Source organism: Bombina bombina, chromosome 2 (genome assembly GCF_027579735.1).
Source record: "Bombina bombina isolate aBomBom1 chromosome 2, aBomBom1.pri, whole genome shotgun sequence".
Lineage (NCBI taxonomy): Eukaryota > Metazoa > Chordata > Amphibia > Anura > Bombinatoridae > Bombina > Bombina bombina.
In genome coordinates, this window is record NC_069500.1 from 1247925302 (window position 1) to 1247945958 (window position 20657).

General features: G+C 35.0%; 1 protein-coding gene across 1 annotated transcript in view; it reads right to left on the reverse strand.

The window, feature by feature from the left end:
• Window positions 1-382: 382 nt before the first annotated feature.
• KLB (klotho beta) overlaps window positions 383-20657 on the reverse strand; it is a 59767-nt gene continuing 39492 nt past the window's right edge. The window contains exons 2-5 of the mRNA XM_053700879.1: window positions 13209-13719; window positions 8616-8884; window positions 4924-6067; window positions 383-1210 (exon numbers count right to left, since the gene is read on the reverse strand). Coding sequence (XP_053556854.1) covers window positions 804-1210; window positions 4924-6067; window positions 8616-8884; window positions 13209-13719 — 2331 coding nt within the window. The 3' untranslated portion in view covers window positions 383-803. The remainder of the gene's footprint in view (window positions 1211-4923; window positions 6068-8615; window positions 8885-13208; window positions 13720-20657) is intronic.

Consider the following 20657-nt stretch of genomic DNA (forward strand, 5'->3'; position numbering starts at 1 on the left):
TATTAAACAGTGCTTCTAGATTTACATTTACCAAAGAGTGGCTAAGGCTACTAGACTCCAAAGCACCATCTACAGAGTGGTTGTTTAATATCGCTACACTCATTACCATCAGCAAAGCTAAAATGTGTAACAATATAACCAGCATAGGAGAATGATGGCTCTAGGTGTAATCCTCAGAAACTGTACCAGGAGTTGGAGGTATGATCTGAGGATGGCGCCAGGGTGGACCAGCCCATAAGCAGAGTTGGAGTGTCTCTGATTGGTGTTTAGATGTTAATATAAATAGAAATGAGAAAGGTTAAGGAGACAAAACTCGCAAAAGGTTCCCACAAACATATGAAGGTTTGCACTATAAGAGGTAGTAAGTAAGTAGGACATTCTTATATACAAGACACATTTTAAAAGAGCTTCTGTAGTCTCTTTATTTATCACATTTGTTGTCATAATTTTTTTACCATGTGGGACCCATGGGCAGAAAGGAAGAATAAATCAAAATAATAATAAAAAAAAAAACCTGGGTCAACCAAATAGCATGGTAGTTAGTTACACATATTTTAAATAATGATATAATATTATATATTTTTAATATATAAATTAAATTCTATTTAAGCTTTTTCTTATGAGAAAAGCAGTTTTCACATACATCTACCATATCTCAGCAAAATTGCTTTGTCACTATACTGAGTCTTGTAAACTTGCTTGGTAATGCATGGAAAAATGTTTATAAGTTCATGGTGTTCAAAGAAAAAAAATGGAGTGAATCCACAAACTTAAGTGGAGTCTCTAAAGTTACTCAATAGGCCTCAGCAGTGACTGAATCCATCCTCCTTTTTAAACAGAAAGCAAACAGTCCGCTTATTTTTCTCAGAATGTAGTTTCCTCCTTTTCTTTTTGTATTTACGAATAATGGTGAAGGTTAAAAGAAGGACAGCAATGGTAAAAAGGCAAAAGCCAAAAAATATTAGCGGTTTCCTTTGCTCTAGGAACGTACACAAGGAACATTCTTTATCCTCACTTGTCGTACTACATTGGTTTCTTGAATGGTCCTTTGGGAAGCCGTTCATGTTGATTATGGTGCTGTAGGCATCTACTGAGGCCTTAGCTTTAAGGTTGTATATTGCAGAGCTGAAGAAGCCATACAGTGGTTTCGTTCTGTCAGTCAATTTAAATGCATAGTAACCTTTGACATTAATTTTATCTTCTTGGTATGCTGAGAAAGATAAACAAAAAAGAAAATGATTACTTAAATAATATAGTAATAGTAAAACATTACACCATGTTAGATTAAGGGTGCCCAACCATTTAACCAAAAAGGATAAATAATCAAATGTAGAGACAAATTCTCTAGCAACTGCCACAAACATATATCATATACACAATCCCATTATTGTATAAATTAGTGACAGAGAGGGTAGCGATGAACCAGTTTTTGAAAGAGAAGTGCACTAAATGTGTGCTCCAACTGGTAAATTATAAAGTAGCAGCGTGGAGGCCAGATAAAAACTCTGTGGAGCAGATTTATGCGCTTGGGCCTTAGATTGGAGAGCTAGAAGTTAGATCAATAGACCTTCCTGTTCTAGTTCATTCTACTTGCTGTTTGCAGTACCACTTATGGACAGTAGTGGTGCTGTTGTACAACTGCCTGAGCTCTCAATCAAGCTTGCTACTGCAATCTAGTATGCTAACTTCCTCCAGGTACTCCCTGATTACTGCTTGTTATTTATAGAGGCAGGCTTCTGCTAGCAGAGCACTTTCTTTTGAATTTTCTTTTACCAAATACCTTGTTGCCACATTTAGACTGTTTGCTTTTCATTCTTCCCTGCCATTTGACCTGATTTTTATATCTAGACTTAGAGTATCTCTCTGGATACTCTCCTAATTACTAATGCCTGTGCTGTGCAGATGTGGGTTCCTGTCTCTGTGTTGGCCACTGTATCAAGTACTGGGCCCACTGTCCAGCATGATCATAGTCATGTGTTAGACACCTCAACATAAATGTAAATCCAACAAAAATGTATTTGTCTTATTTCTTTAAAAAGTTGTTATATTGAAGTAAAAGTATAAGAAGAGGTAATCTTCTGCGCCTGTTTTGTACCAACATATTTAGTATGTAATGGTATGTTTCTAGCATAGTTGCCAACAGTCCCTGATTTCCAGGGACAGTCCCTGGATTTTGTTGTATGTCCCTGGATTTTTTTTGTCCCTGGAAATGTCCCTGAAAATCTCTTTTGCACAACATTTGTTGTTTGCATATATATATATATATATATATATATATATATATATATATACACACACACATACATATATACAGATAGATAGATGATAAATAGATATAGTGTATTATTTAAATATAATTCATTCCTAATGGAATATTGTTATTATTATTGAATGGGTTCACATATTATTTGTCTTTCTAATTTTGATGATGTGTTGTAAAAATAACCATATGCCCAGAATGTGTTCCAGAGACTGGGTAGGTATAAGAGCTTGGTGCTGTAATCTGTATAATAAACTATGGATAAGTCTAAATTATACTATTACTTTCAAATGGGTGTGTTTTGATTGCAGAACTGAGGGGGCGGAGCAGTTGAACAGTAGGTCGTCAATACTCCAGTAACCCGCTTGCTTGCTCTGCTGCAAAGTGTCCCTGGAATTTTTTTTTAAATGTTGGCAACTATGTTCTAGTCACATATTTTACCAAAGTGACACACACAGTGGATGCAATTTATAAATAAAAGGTTTGTTCAAAATAATTGTGTAAACAAAAGTAATATGATATATAGGGTTGCCACCTGTCCCTTAAAATACAGAACACTTATAAGTTACACATGCTGCAGGGTGTGCAGGGAGGAACATGAATAGTGCTGTCCAGAAACACAATACATGTTCCTCCCTGCACACCCTGCAGCATGTGTAACTCATAAGTGTCCAGGAAAACATGGCTGAGGTGGCAACCCTAATGATATATGTGGCTCATTATATTTACTAATGTAAGTGATGGTAAATTCGCCTGCATAAAATCACATATTTTGAAAGCTCTTGTCCTAACTAGCATATCCATATGCTTTTTGCGTTCCACTGTCAAATCTACTTTTAATAATGAACGTTTTTGTCAGGCTCCGTTACCTGATTTAACGCATCCTCTCTTAAAGGGATACTAAACCCATTTTTCTTTTTCTTTCATGATTCAGATAGAGCATGCAATTTTAAGCAGCTTTCTAATTTACTCCTAGTATCAATTTTTCTTCGTTCTCTTGCTATTTTTATTTGAAAAAGAAGGCATCTAAGTTAAGGAGCCAGACAATTTTTGGTTCAGAGATGGACAGCACTTGTTTATTGGTGCTGTCCAATCAGCAAGGACAGCCCAGGTTGTGAACCAAAAATGCTCTGGCTTCTAAACTTACATTATTGCTTTTCAAATAAAGATAGCAAGTTAATGAAGAAAAATTGAATTGAAAGTTGCCTTAAATAGCATGCTCTATCTTAATCACGAAAGAAAAAATTTGGGTTCAGTGTCCCTTTAACGATTTTCTATTAGGCTTATTTGACTGGCAGGTCTTTCAGCCAATCAGATCCTCATTACGGCCCCATGTAAGTAAATCACAGTACACTCCCGTGCTTGTAACTCAGACTGCAAGACGAACTCGCTACGCTATTTGCGCAACAGAAACAGTGAGGCTGCTTACTGTTAATACGTAAGTAAGCAGCCTCACTGTTTCTGTTGCGCAAATAGCGTAGTGACTTTGTCTTGCTGTCTGAGTTACAAGCACGGGAGTGTGCTGTGATTAACTTACATGAGGCGCAAGGTGAGGCTCTGATGGGCTGAATGTCCTGCCAGTCAAATAAGCCTAATAGAAAATCATTGAGAAAGGCTGCATCAAATCAGGTAACGGAGCCTGACAAAACATTAATTATTAAAAGTAGATTTGACTTTGGAACGCAAAAAGCATATCAATATGCTAGTTAGGAAAGAACTTTCAAAATATGTGATTTTATGCTGGTGAATTTACCATCACTTAAAGGGACAGTTTTCTCAAAAATTTTCTCCCCTTTAATTTGTTCCCAATGATCCACTTTACCTGCTGGAGTGTATTAAATTGTTTACAAGTAGCTCCTTTACCCTTATATTGGCAATTGAAATTGTTAATTTAGCATGTGGTATCCCCACCTATTCTGAAAGTTTGTGGCCGCGCGTACCAGCTATAGATAAGCTTTGTAAACACAGCCAGCAGAAGAAATTACTCTCCCAGTGTGATAAAGCAGAGATAAGGTAATACAATGTTGATTTTCCATTGTTCTCTCAAAGTATTGGTGATTGTTTTAAGGACAGATATAAGATAAAGAAGCAGTTATATGTGCACAATGTGATACAGTAATGAGATCTGATTACACCTACAAGCTCAACCTATTTTATTAGGCTGTGACTTCAAAACACAAAATCAGAGCTTTAATATAGAGAAATACAGCTTAAAAAGCTAATTTTCATACATTTTTTACTCTGCAGTTGGTAAAAAAAGCAATTGTAAACACATTAAGGGAAAACTATTTTACAGTATACTGTCCCTTTAAGTAATTGGAGAGGTCATCCTAGTCTATGTCATCCTGTGCATCAGGGCACTATTAAAAGGGACAGTAAGATCAAAAATAAGCTTTCATAATTCAGATACAGCATGCATTTTGAAACTACTTTCCAATTTACTTCTATTATGAAATTTGCTTTGTTATTTTACTATCCTTTGTTAAAGAGTAGGCTAAGGAGCAGCAATTTAAAAGTTGTTTAAAATGACAGCTCTATCTGATATAAGGATGCCTGGGGTGCCTTATAAATGGAGCACCAGCTACACAGCCAGACAAGTTGTGTGGCTCTGGGGAATGGTTACTCATCACTGAGAAGACCATGAAGCTGGTATATTAATTTACCTTGTAGTATCTGTTGACTGTATTGTTGTAGGTAAAATATCCGAAGTTCGTCATTGCTAGAAGATTTGTCATCTATACCATTGGCAGTAATATAAATAGAGATGTCACCGTAGTGCTGCTTTATCCAGTTTAAAAGCTTCCGTATACCACTAGGCATTACAGCCAGACCGCCTGCTGAGCTCAGACATGTTGGATCAGAGAGAAAATGTATGTCCCTGTCAGAATCATATCTGCTTCCATTTTTAGTCTCATGAATAACAAGCCTTGTTGTGAAATGATTCAGAGCTAAGAAGTCAGCTGCTCCTTTTACCAAACTCTTTTCTTCTTCTGTGAAATGGGGCAAAACTGAATTGGACATTCCCCTTTGTTTCTTGGAGGCAATGTACTGCTTCATATGAGTTGGATAGTCACCAGAACCAAAAATTGGCTCTGCCAGCCAAGCAATGTCGAACTGAAGGAATCTCTCCGCAGCTTCAGAATGAGATTTGACGAAGGGATTAGCAGGCTCGGCCCAGTCTGTATGCAGAGCCAATGACACAAGGCCATGTTGAATAGGTCTGTATATCTTGTCATAGACCTGCCAAGCCATAGCATGAGCTAAAAGCGCATTGTGCACTGCCTGGTAAGAACTATTACTGCTTTTATTGTAATACTGACTTAGCCTGTTGGGTTCATTTATGGTAATCCACTGCTTTACTAAGTCACCCAACTCCTGAAAACACAAGTTTGCATAGTCATAGAAAGCCTGTGTAATAGTTCTATTTAACCATCCTCCATTTTGTACCGAAAGTCCTGGAAGACTTAAGGAGCCATGTGTTGGGTAATAAAGGGTGACCATCGACTTTATTCCAATATTGGATGCCTCCTCTATCATGCAGCGATAATACCTCAGGACTTCCCGGTTAACAACAGACAAATCGCCATTTGGTAGAATTAAAGACCAGTTGAGGGCAAATCTATAATTTGTAACTTTCATTCTTGATAACAGTGAAAGCTGTTTCTTGATGCTGATAAAATCTGTGCATTGAAATGGACGGGTCTTCAAATTGATGCCTTTTACTGGATGTAAAATGCCATCTCCAGTGACATTCCATACATATAGCCGTCGATCAGTGAACTGAGGAGATGAAGGAATAAGTTCTGGCTGTAAAAAGAAAATAAGATATTACCGCTACTTGCATTTTATTGTCCTATAACACACACCATATTGCAACAGCTTTTATAAAAATAAAAATAAATAAAAAAACAAACATGTAATTGTAATTTGACAATGATTATTGTGCAGTTCTTTTTAAAACTAGTCTCAAATGAGTAAATAACACTCCGCTGTAAATGCAGTGATATAAAACACACTATTATATAGCATGTCTCAACAAACTAGATGAACTTTTCTAAACGAGCTTCATAATGCCTCGATATTTTGCTTCCACAATTGGCTTAAAACACAGACTCCCTCATACCAGTGCACTGCTACTCCAGTATAGCAAGGTTAATAGGCAGCCATTTTGTTTTTGCTAAAACCCATCTGCACATGATATGTGTTCTTATTGCTTCCTAGAGAAGCTAGCATAGAACATCCAAACCAGTCTCAATGTATAAAATGGTGAGGAAAAATGAATGGGAAAAAGTCCCTACTCTAAAAATACAGTGATATAAAAGAGTCACTGTCAATGATCATCTACCATTTACAATTCCAGAATGCAGCAGGAAATACCCATGGACAGATTTGCATATTTCCAGAGAAACAAGGGGTTCAGTATGCTGAGCTGGAATGCTATGGGCAGGGTTGGGCATGTGATTGGCTCAATTGAAAAATTCCTGGGAGTGTCTAGATAGTCCCCAGTTTCAGTTTGTAAAACTAACATTTATATGGAAGGGTAAGAAACTAAAAAACAATTGAACTTTTCCTATCACAATTACAGGGGCTAGTTGTGTCTACTCCAGTAACAAGTCCTGATTGGCTCCTTCAAATAAGTGGTAGATGGAGTTTGGCTATTGAAAAATAATTGTTTAACTCGTCTAGCATATTAATATATTGCAAGACAGCAGAAGAAGAATGTAATTTCAAGGTGTGTAATGTTCCTTTAAAGGGTCATTCCAGTCAAAATTTAAATGCACATACAGTAGATGAATTACATTTTTGAATAGAAACATATTTATAATATACATGTATTGGCAAAAATGCTCTGCATGTGCATGTGAAGCATAGCTAGATATTCTCAGTGCACCAGTATTTTAAATACTGCAGCTGCTCAGAGCATTAGTGGGGCTTGTATCATGTCAGCAATTAACAAATTGATTTCTTTACCAGATGGTAGTAGCACCTTAGGCTCTCTAAACAAGTGCTGTGGTTAAAATGCTGGTGCACGGTGCATACTTAAATACACATTTGAAACAGATATAACTTTTATTAGAAGCATTTTTGCTAATTTATGTATATTACAAAAAATACAACTGAAATGCATCCATGTGGATTCCAATTTTGGCTGGAATGTCCCTTTAAGTTGTCTCTAAGCACAGACATGTAGTTTTTAATTTCTGCCAGATCATTAAATAAATTCCTTTTATTGTGCATGTATTTAGCATCACAAATATGTTGGGAGACACAATTTAAAGGGACGGTAAACACCTTGAGATTTTTATATTAAATGTTTAGCTATGAGTAATGAAACCTCGCACTATATTTTCATATTTATTTTGCCCCCATTCATGTAATTTAGCTTTGAAATTTGAGCAATTTCTAATTCTTAGAATCTCAAATGCACACTGCTGATTTCTCAGTTACCTCTGCTACATATCTGTCCCTAATTGGCTTTATCAGATAAAAACTGCAAATCAATGCACTTTATATTAACTTTATGGCAGTTGCTATCCTTGTTGTCTGTGGACTAAAGCCCAAATTGGCTCCTCCAAATAAATAAAATGATGGAAAAAGTTTGGCTATTGAAAAATAATTGCATTAAAAAGGATTATAATTTGTTTTAAAAACACATGAAAGAGACATAAAAGCTATCATTTTCTATCATGGTTCAGATAGAGATTACATTTTTAACAACTTTTAAATTAACATCTATTATCAAATGAGTTTTATTCTCTTGGTATCCTTTGTTAATGGAGCAATAATGCACTATTTGGAGCTGTCCTTTTAAAAGTTATTCAAAATGTTTTGTGAAACTAACACTGATATCAGCAAAGTACAAATTATAACGTGCTTAAAAATGTGCAATTTAATCTCCCTCATGGTCTTAATGTGCATTGAGAATTGTTCCCAAATTAAAACCATGGTTAATTGGCATGTGTACCTATATTTTAATATTTGTTCAGCACCTGGGTAGCGCTAGCTGATTAGTGGCTAAATGTAGCCACCAATCAGCAAGCGCTACCCAGGGTCTGAACCGGCTCCTAAGCTTACATTCCTGCTTTTACAAATAAAGATACCAAGAAAATGAAGAAACATTGACAAATAGGAGTAGATTAGAAAATTGCTTAAAAGTATATGCTCTATTTGAATCATGAAAGAAAAAAAAAATGTGTTTCATATCCCTTTAAATGATGCTGATACCCTTGAAGACATTACAGAATGTAAACACAAACTAAGTTTGATAGACAAACGATAATGTATGCAGTTAATTTAGACCCACATAATATAGCTACTTAAAGCAGCATTACTGTTATTGAATGCTTAGTCTTACCTTAAGAACAGAATCCGTTATACCCCAGGAGAAGTCACAAGGGAACTGCCCATTAGCTGATGAGCTGGAGTCTACCATGGGAAAGCCATTCTGCTGTACAATCTGCTTATAGTAAAATGCAGATGACTTGGGCATTACTTTTTTAGTTTTACTGTTGAAATCAACATAAAATAATCCACGTCGTATTTTATAGGCATCTTGCCATTCAAAGCCATCCATTAGAGACCATGCAGTGTAACCAAAAACATCAATACCATCATATTTAATAGCTGTAAAAACACAAATAAAAGCATTATTAATAATATGGCAGATAGCTTTCAAAAGCACTCGCATTAAAAATGACAGTCACATGAAATACAGATTGGTAAGAAATAGTGCCTGCAAATGAGGTCTTAGTAACAGTAACTTTGGGGTTGGATAATAGAAAGAAAAAAGTTGTCTCCAGTAACAATTTTATGTGGGTACTGGATGGTGCTATGCACCCCCGATCTTTTCTGTAACTCCCCACTGAGCTCATCACCTACACTAATAGCACTGTGTGTTACACCTCATTACTGTGTGCAGTTACTGAGGAAGCAGTTACTAGTTGCTGGAGGGGACGGTGTGAGACTGCAGCTAAACAGAAAAACAGGACAGCGCAGGAAAAAGATAAAGACCAATGAAGAGAATGTCAGGATGTATATGTGTGTGTTTGTGGGTGTCAGTGTATCTATATGTATTTATGAGTATAATTACATTGTATGTTAGTTTATACTGGTTTGTGTTTGAGTGTTCTAGAGTGCAGTGCAGTCTGTGTAAGTGAGCAGGGATCAGATTAGGCTTTTAGTTAGCCCTCTCATATCCTCATGTTTGAGCCATCCAGGTTGCCATCCTCGTGGAATGGAAAAGGGCAATGAAATATGGGAGTCAGGATTTAAAAGGATACTAAACCCAATTTTTTTCTTTCATGATTCAGATAGAGTATGCAATCTTAAAAGGACAGTCTACAATATAATTTTTATTGTTTTAAAGTATAAATAATCAATTTATTACCCATTCCCCAGTTTTGCATAACCAACGCAGTTATATTAATATACTTTTTACCTCTGTGATTACCTTGTATCTAAGCATCTTCTGACAGCCCCCTGAACACATGACTTTTTATTTATTATCTATTGACTTGCATTTAGTACTGTGTTGTGCTAACTCTTAAATAAGTCCTCAGGCGTGAACACAATATTATCTATATGGCCCACATGAACTAGCAGTCTCCTGTTGTGAAAAGCAAATTAAAAAAGCACGTGACAAGAGGCTGTCTGTAGTGGCATAGAAACAGGCAGAAATGTAGAGGTTTAAATATTATAAACTATATTCATATATTAATGTTGGTTGTGCAAAGCTGGGGAATGGGTAGCAAAGGCATTATCTATCTTTTTAAACAATAACAATTTTAGTGTAGACTGTCCCTTTAAGCTTTCTAATTTACTGCTATTATTACATTTTCTTAGTTCTCTTGGTATCTTTATTTGAAAAAGCAGCAATGTAAAGCTTAGGAGCCAGCCCATTTTAGGTTCAGAACCCTGGATAGTGCTTGCTTATTGGTACATTCAGCCAACCAATAAGCAAGCATAACCCAGGTTCTGGACCAAAAATGGACCGACTACTAAGCTTTACATTCCTGATTTTTAAATAAAGATAGAAAGACAACAAAGAAAAATAGGAGTAAAATACAAAGTTGCTTAAAATTGCATGCTCTATTTTGAATCATGAAAGAAATTTTTTTTTTTGTATCCCTTTAATGAATTATAGTGTATTGCTGCTACCCACATTTAAATAAAAACTATCTCCCAATAATCCATTGTGTTACTAGGTGCATCATTATTGCCTCAGGACAAAGAAATACAATTCATGCTGCAGTAAAGTTTGGTGGTGGCATGAATGCTCACAACTGCCATGTATGGACGCAGGTGAAGACTAATTGTTGTAAGAGTGCTGTAAAGTCTGGCTTTATATGATCATTTGTTACACTGTGCACTTGATTATTCTAGTAAAATGGACCAAATACATGATAACAGATTGACAGATCAATTACAATACAAAGTAACAACAATGCATAAATAGATCAACCAGCGAAACACTGTCTATCTTCATTTGTTTACAGGTAGCATAATGTAGATTTGAATGCTGTGAAAAAAGTATTAGAGTCCTATTGTACCCTTAGAGAGATAATAAGATTACTTTGATGTGATTTCTTCTTAATATGTAATTTAATATATTCAAAATATGCATGAATTATTTTCTCTAGCAAGTCATCATGGAGTTTTCTCATTAACGATGTAAGGCTTAAAGGATTATAATTGTGTGGCTAATCTTATTAGTCCACTCAAGTTAAAAATAATAATGCCTGTTTAATGGAAATGTATTGCAAATGAACATATGTATATGTAGTCTAGCAATGGTACAGTGAAATCCAAAAATTCCATGTCAAAATGGATGTTTGTATCATTATGTTTTAGGAATAAAACTGCACAGAGAATTTGCAAACCTAGCACCCCCTTTAGAAACTTTATATAAAAGTAATGGGTGCTGAATAGTAATCACCTTGTAAGTACCACTCATTTGTGTTGTTTTGCTAAAGAATAAAATATTAGCCAAGTCTAAACATTTTTAAAACAAATTAACACCTTGTTTGCTGTTATTGTTTTTCTATAGCTACCCATCACTTGTGTTATTTGAAGGAGCCAAACTGGGCGTATGTCCACAGCTGTCAAGGCTAGCCATGGTCATATTGTTAGTGTGAAGTGCATTGTTTTGCAGTTTTTCTCTGTTTAGGGAAACTAGGGAAACATGTAGCAGGGTTAACCTTCAGACATCTACAATGTGCATATTTCAGTTCTGAGAATGAGAAAATACTCAATTTACAAAGCTAAATGTAAAAAAAGGGTCAAAATAAATACTTAAATTATATTGCAAAGCTGTTGTTACCATGCATAACTAAAACATAGTAACATATGAGGTGGGCTTAGTTGGCAGTTGATGGGTGGGGTCAGTGGAGTCTAGAGCATGGTTCATTGATCCCTGATTTCACTTCTAGAAACTGTTACATATATAAGGCAGACAGAAATGTGAGAGACGAGTGACGTGGAAGAGCTCTCAAACCCTGACAATCCTGCAAGATCTGGGACGGTTGAGCACTCTAGTAAAGACTGAAAGTCCTATCTATTTAAAGGGACATGAAACCCACAAGTTTTCTTTTGTGATTCAGATAGAGCATATCATTTTAAACAACATTCTAATTTACTTCTATTAGCAAATTGTATTTGTTTTCTTGGTATCTTTTGTTGAAAAGCAGGGACATAAGCTCAGTGAGAGTGCACGTCTGGAGCACTATATGGCAGCAATTATGCAAGAATGTTATCCATTAGCAAGAACACTAGATGGCAGCGCTATTTCCTGCCATGTAGGGCTCCAGACATCTACTTAGGTATCTCTTCAACAAAGAATACCATGGGAACGAAGCAAATTTGATAATAGCAATAAATTAGAAACTTTTTTTTTTTTTTAATTGTATGTTCTGTCTGAATCACAAAATATTTTTTTGGGGTTGCATATCCCTTTAGATAATTATTGTCCGACTTAAGGTCTGAGGACACAATGTGACCTTTCACAGTTTTTTTTTATTGGCTGCTCATTTCCCCATCCTGCACTACTACAGTGATTCCTCAAGTGTAGCACACAGTGTTTGTCCTCTCTGTATCCGGATTATTCCCGTCCTCTCTGTAAGAATCCATTTATGTGAATCTAGATGTGTGGTACTTAAATAGGTATAGAGTGTTTGGGGTCAATTTATAAAGGTGCGGACGGACACGATACGCTGTATCGCCGCTGTCGGCATTTATCATTGCACCAGCAGTTCTGGTGAACTGCTGGTGCAATGCTGCCCCCTGCAGATTTGCGGCCAATTGCCCGCTAGTAGGGGGTGTCAATCAACCCAATCGTATATACTTGGGCTGATTGCTGTCCGCCACCTCAGAGGTGGCAGACGAGTTAAGGAGCCGCGGTCTTAGAACCGCTGCTTCTTAACTTCTGCTTCACGCAGACCTGAAGCAGAGTGGGTCGGAAGCAGCCCCTTTGTATCAAATAACATGTTTTTCTTTTGTTTAATATAATTTCTAAAGTTTATTCACCAGCCCTCCTACTAAAAAATATAAATTTTAGTTATTTAGCTGTTACGGTTGGTCACCCCTTATTTAAATGGTCTGAATCAGATAAACTTACATTTGATCTGCGGCTCCAATATGTTTTTGTGGTGTTTCTTTGAACAGGAATTTCTCTAATATTTTCCAGTCTAACCATTTTCTTACAAATTAGTCTTCCTCATCAGTATCATCAAAAGTGCATCATAACATTTACTCATAGGGAGAATCAAGTCAATGGAGAAGAAATATTTTACTTTATTGAATAAATATTTGAATAAATCAACTTCTATGCATCTTAAAATGTATTTTCCAACTTTACAAACATTATTTTTACCATAGATTGACCACTCTATATCACTAAATTATTTTGAATTCTCTTTGAATACTGAGGAACAAATACAATATATATGCATACCTCGTAGGACTTCATTGATAAATTTCTTCATGATGTATATAGTTGTAGTATCTTCCATTTGTATGTTGCTGTTTGAGAACCAGCCATTTTCTGTTATAAGTATTTTTGGATTGTTATATTCCAGCTTTATCCAGTTCAGTGCCCCCCTCAGGTGTATCAGAGCTCGGCCCAGTTTTGTGGCATTAATTAAATGTCTAAAATTATTTGGGCCAAATGAGAATGCAAAGAAGTCAGCTGTCCCTTTGATAAAAGTTTTATCAGCCTCTGTGAAGTTGGTTAATATGGAGCTGTATTTTCTTTTAAGGATTTCTGGGTAATCTCCATCTTTGTAAATGGGCTTTGCAAATAGTCCAAGAACAGTTTCCATGGATTCTTGACACATGTCTATTGCTAAAGGGCTATAATTTCCCTTTTCTGGTTCTATCCAGTGAGATCCCAATGTCACAGACACAAGTCCTTTCTGAGACTTGCGGAAGAGTGCATTGTAGGTGTGCCAAACCGTAGCATGGGCCTGAAACACCAAGCAAATAGTTATTCATACACAATAAAATATAAATACATTTGTACAGCACTTTAAATTGACTAATTTACATTTGCTTTGGGTAGAATAATTCAGTGGGAAATTACAGAGATATTGATTGAAGTAATTTTAAGCAAATCTAATCCATCTGCAGAACCACTGTTTAAATTAGTAAAACCACTTGCTTTACATGTACAGGATAATCATAAACTATAGGTAAAGAGGCACTTCCCTGGTGTATCATGGTTGTTGTTTTTTTGCAGTGTTTTACTAAACCTTCACAGAATCAAAACATAGTCTACCACAACAAAAGTAACACACGACAGCCAACTGATTCAATATCACATATCATATAAACATTAGACAATCATAACTTGCATATAACTATAATAGAAGTCAATTGAAAAATCTGTTAATATTACATGCTTTATCTGAAACATGGAAGTTTATTTGAGATTTTTTATGTTCATTTAAAATAAACAAAGGACATGTATAATTAATAGTTTCATATGAATTTGAGTAATTTTATCATGTACATTTTTTTGTTGAAAATTATTTTATTATGTTATATTAGAACATAGTCAAACACAAAAACATAAACAAAACAAAACTAGGATGCCTCAAATTTGTAATTGTCCATTTAAGGAAAAAACGCATCAAGAGCAAACAAAAAGATCCTTTCTGAAGTCTCTAGGATGTAAAGATAGTAAGAAAAGTATTATTAAACATTCCAAACCTATTACTATTAGACAGTTCAACCTAATCGGAAACCATATTTGTAAGGTGAGATCTGTTTCCCAAATCCTGTGAGCTCAAATACATCTCAAAATGTCATATGTCACACATTTATGAATCCTACCTCTATAAAAAAAATACATACAAGCTACCATCATTTCTCCATCTGCAAATATGATCCAAGGTTCCCAAACAGCAAATTATTCATCCTTCTATATAACATAGTAGAGGTAATGCTTGTCATGTTATGGAAGAACTGAATCTAATTCAATCAGAAACATGGTCGTATAGTTCTTCAGTATTTCACTAACCATATCTGTACTGTTGTACAAATGTTCTGTACTGCTGATTGGAATGTTCTCTTGGTATTCCCTTCAATGGACAGTGGTGTAAAGCCTCATGGGAGTAAGAAGTTCTAGAATTTAAAGGGACAGTCAACCATAGAATTGTTTTTGTTTTAAAAGATAGATAATCCCTTTATTACTCATTCCCCAGTTTTGCATAACCAACGCAGTTATATTAATGTACTTTTTACCTTTGTGATTACCTTGTATCTAGGAACCTTCTTCCAGCCCCCTGATCACATGACTGTGACTGTTTATTATCTATTGTCTTAAATTTAGCATTGTATTGTGCTAGATCTTAAATAACTTTCTGTGCCTGAACACAGTGTTATCTATATGGCCTACGTGTACTTTCTGTCTCTTTGTGTTGAAAAGAGATTTAAAAAGCATGTGATAAGAGGCAGCCCTCAAAGGCTTAGAAATTAGCATATGAGCCTACCTATGTTTAGTTTAGACTAAGAATACCAAGAGAAAAAAGCAAATTTGATGAAGTAAATTGGAAAGTCGATTAAAATTAAAAGTCCTATCTGAATAATGAAAGTTTAATTTATACTTGACTGTCCCTTTAAGGTTAGGGGGGCTAACAAAGGTGATGACAAAGTTGAAAGACACAGCACACATAATATATGGGGCCCTCCACAGCTCAATGGGGGAGCTACATGTGCATTTGTAGGGGCAGCACACCCATAGAGCCGCCACTGGGAGTAAGGCTTATTTCCCTATTAAAGGTATATTATACACTAGATTTTTCTTTACATAAATGTTTTGTAGATAATCCATTTATACAGCTCATACAGATATTGTTTTTTAAAAAATGGATAGTTTTGCTAATTTTTTAATAACATTGCTCTGATATTTAGTCTCCTAACCAAGCCCCAAAGTTTTAGGAGAATACCGACATATATCTACTCCAGCTTGCTTATGTTTGTGTTAAGGGTCTTTTCATATGCAAAGAAAGGGGGAGGGGGAGTGTCTGCTATTTCCCACTTGCAGTTTTATACTGGATTTTTATATCAGTATCTGTGCATATTATTCTTTATAGTAGTGTCTATTACATGCAGTTAAATGAAAATTGGTGTATACTGTCCCTTTAAAAATAGAGCTCAGCATTATGAATGTTGTATCCCATCATTCCAAAAACAAACCAGCATTCCCACAACATGTGGTAATATGTTCCTCTCTCTCTGCAACCCTGTACTAAGTTGAGGCCAGAAGAGGTTAATTTGAACTCAAACAAGTGGGGTTAGATACCACCTAAAGACTATTTTGAAATAATTTTCCTGTAACTTAGCACTTAAGGAATATAAAGTACTGTAGAATTGCCTAATGAGCAGGTGCTCTAAATGAGCAGTAGATTTTTTTCTGACAAATTTCAAACTTTCCATCAAATTGCCAGCCCCCTGTACCATGTGACAGCTATCAGCCAATCACAGACTCAGACATATACAATATGAATGTTTGCACATGCTCATTAGTAGCTAGTGCCTCAGAAAGTGTGCTATTAAAAATACTGTTCACAATTTGATAATGGAAGAAAATTGGAAAGTCCATTAAAACTGCATGCCCTATACCACTGTTTTTTAAACCTGTCCTCAGGCCTCCCTAACAGGCCAGATTTTGAGGATATCAAACCTAGAGCACAGGTGAAATAATTAGCTGATTAGTAAACATGGCTATTTTACCTGCTCTCACCTAAGGTAATTCTGAAAATCTGACCAGTTAGGGAGGCCTCAGGACAGGTTTAAAAACCAAAAGGAAAGATTGTGGGTGGCGCCAGTGAAGGCTAACTGTGAGAGTAATTGATTTCTGGTGGGGAATATGTCTAAAAGTGTGAGTCACAATTTCCAAAAAATAAAAGTATATATATAAATCACAACTATACCTATTGTAAAAAGAGATTATTAATAATATTACCAAACTAATTCAGCTCTAAGGACAATAAAAAATAATCCTAAAAAACAAGTTGTTTAAATAAATTGATAATATTTTATTTTAATACATAGACTAGTCAAAACATTAGGACATTTAGAGTAGAATTGCACCGGTGCCCCTAAAATAATTAGTATTAAAAAATCTAATAGAACAATGATTCCTAAAAAACAATTCCTAAAACACAATATAATATACTTATTCCTAAAACACAATTTATTATACTTATAATATACTTCTTCCTAAAACACAATATATTATACTTATCAAACAATCTAAAATAAAGAACATAAGATGAGAGGTGATTCGTGTGATGCAGGTTAGTGGAAGTATAATACAGATACCAGCTCTCAAAGTCCCTTTTAGTAACCTTGCAGCGATAACATTAGTCAGATTCTGATTTACTCCTATTCCGGATAAGTGTAATAAAGTTGCAACTTAAGATATTTTTCCAATTTGTTACATCAAATTTGTTACATCAAATTAGCCCGGGCTGATCTTTTCAGTATTGATGCGTGTAAGATAAATCTAGTATGCTGAATCTGGGTCTCAGCGATATTGGCAAGCTTTTGTATTATCAGTTCTTACTCACCAAATATCCCCTCAGTGTAGCACAGTCTGGTTTCACTGTTGTATAACCGCCAGGCTATCTCACCAACAGTTGGACTTTCCTTCTTAATTTGCGACAAATACAGATCAGCAGTTTCTTCGCTTTAATACTTGAAAATCCTCAGAGGGTATAACGATCCGTTTGCAGAAGTGCGCGCACTTATTTTGAAATTGCCGCTCCTACCGTTCAACCAATCTGTCTTCCTTTTGTTTGCACAGATCCTGGCTTCTTGGTATACGGTTCTGGGAGCACAATGATGGTACATACAGGCTCTCGATCAGCCTCTCCTTGCTTTGCACAAAGCTCACAGGTGCTGGGAAATCAGTCAATCCACGCGTATCGGCTCTCATGGGGCCTTTGTCAAGATAACTGTTCCCATTGTTTCTCTCCTAATAAAGGCTGTAAAATTAACCCCTTAGTGTTCAAGTCAATTAGCTCATCAAGATGTTTTCTTTCTTAACAGTTTTTGTTTTTTCAAAAAATAATAAATAAATTGGTATCTTAAATCCTTTGTTGAAGAGTTTTTATTATATATTGTTTTGTATTCCAGACTTGCAAGGTTACTATCAATGATAGAAGTATAATACTACATATTTTGGAATTTCATGCTAAACATTCATCTCTAAATGTGGATTATACCTCTCACCACCTAAAAACATTCTTCATAAGTCCATTTTAAATAAGGGGAAAGAGAATAAGTCAACTTGGATATCTATTATACATTTCAAAATGGATATAAAAAAATTAATTTATTACTATGAGATTAAGTCTAAAATTAACATAATACTAGCTGGAAGCCTCCAAATTTTATATAGAAAGATCTATATATATATATATATATTAGATGACAGTAGTCCATTTATATATACAAAATTCATATGTCTTACAAAATGTATAATATAATAAATGTAATAAACAACCTAAGTTTTTATATATACAAAAATATCAGTCTAGATAGAAAATGTATTTAATGGTATATTTTAAAATTATTGTTATAGATCCAAAACGGAAATGTTAAGAATATTTAATAAGATAAAATTGAGACAGACCAAACAATTTTTTTATAAAATCTAAAAAATCTAAAAACTCAAAAAAGGACCAGGATAGACTAAGTGTTAGGATTTAGGGTTTAAATTCTATAGGCCATATTCAGATAAGTCTATTCAGATCAAGCTCACTATTCAAACCTGATGGATGTAACGTGCCAAAATTATAGATCAATTCTGCTTCTTGTCTAAGGAGCTTCCTCTCCATATCTCCCCTTCTCCCATCTCCATGCACTTTTTTTATCCCCCAGTATTTCATACAATTTAAATTTCCCTGGTGTTTTTCATAAAAGTGTTTATATAGTGTCGTGTCTTTCCTATAATTTTCAATACTTAGGATGTGCTCCCTAATCCTATCTCTGAGTTTTCTACTCGTTTGACCGAGGTACAAAAGATTACAGTCACATTTAATGGCATAGATAACATTCTCGTCTGAACATCTAATAATTCCATTAATTTTATATAATTTCCCTGTTTTGCTAGATTCTAGACCTTTCAATTTGCTACTGTATCTGCACGATTTGCATGAATGGCAAGGGTAAAAGCCCTCTATTATATTCCCTTCAAGGTCCTTCATCCTTCCATTTACCATAGTCATTTTATTTCTCTTAAACTCACTAGGGGCCAGTAAATTCTTAAAATTTTGGGCTTTTTTATAAATAAATCTAGGGTTTCTGCTTATATTATGGCCAATTAAAGGGTCTTTTAGCAGTAAGTGCCAGTGTTTGTTAACCACTTTCTTAAAAAGTTTATGTTGAGACGAAAAGGTAGTAATTATTGGTATATCTAATTCCTCATCACTTGTGACATTAAAACTTATCCTTTTCTGTTTATGTTTCTTTTTTAGTAGATCTTTTCTATCAACCTTTTTGATATCACTTGCCAGTTTTTCTATATTTTTACTGTCATACCCTTTTTGTTTGAATCTATCAATAATAGTTCGTGATTGGCTATCATATTCATCAGATTTTGTGCAATTCTTTCTTACTCTTAATAGCTGCCCTTTGGGTATGTTCTTTTTCCAAATATCAAGATGGTTACTTTCTGCATCTATATAATTGTTGGTATCCACTTTTTTAAAAAAGGTCCTAGTCACAAGTTCACCAGCCATTATTTCAATTTCAATATCTAAAAAACTTATTTTATTTGAACTATATTCGTGAGTGAAAGTTAGGCCATATTCATTATGGTTCATATCCTCAATAAATTGGTCCAGTAGCTCAAGGTCCCCTTTCCACACAATAAACATGTCGTCTATATATCGCCTATAGAGCACAAGGTTCGCACCCCATGGGGATCTTCCAATAAATTCTTCTTCGAAGATCCCCATGAACAAATTCGCATAACTGGGTGCGAACCTTGTGCCCATAGCCGTCCCTTTTGTTTGTAAATAGTATTTATCATCGAATTTAAAATAGTTTTTATTTAAAATAAACTTTATACACTCCAAAATGAATTTCCCTTGTTCCTTTAACATATTTTCATCTTTTTGTAGATAAGATTCTATTGCTCTTAGGCCTAAAGAGTGGTCAATATTGGTATATAACGCACTAACGTCACAAGTGACTAAAATCATATTATGTTCCCATTTCAATGTCTCAATTTCATTTAAAAAGTGTGTTGAGTCAAGTAAAAATGAGGGTAGTTGTTTCACATACCCCTGCAAAAAGTAATCTATATATTGAGACAAATTGGAGGTTATACTTTCAATCCCAGATATTATGGGACGCCCTGGAGGTCTCTCTAGGTCCTTATGGACCTTTGGGAGAAAATAAAAGATTGGTGTCCTAAAAATTTTTACCAACAAAAAATCATATTCAGTATCATTTATCAATTTTATCGATTTTGCATCATTAAGGAGTGTTTCCAGATGTTTAAAAAAGGTGTCACCTGGATCCCCATTTAGTTTTCTATATGTGGTGGTATCATTTAGTAACCTCTGTGCTTCTTCTAAATAATATGTGCTATTCATGATCACTATCCCCCCACCTTTGTCTGCTTGTTTTATCACCAGATCTTTCCTATTCTGTAATTCTTTTATTAAACTTTTTTCTTTGAGGGACAGATTCCATTTAATACTCTTAGTGTCGGTTGTATCTAATTCGTCTAGGTCTTTCTTTACTGATTTCTCGAAGGACTCAATATAATTACCTTTTTCATGACTTGGGAAAAAATTCGATTGTTTTCTAAAGTCTGTCTGTATGTAGCTTTTTGATGCTGGATCTTTTTTCTCTTCTAGACAGTTTTTTAAAATTGGATTTTTAA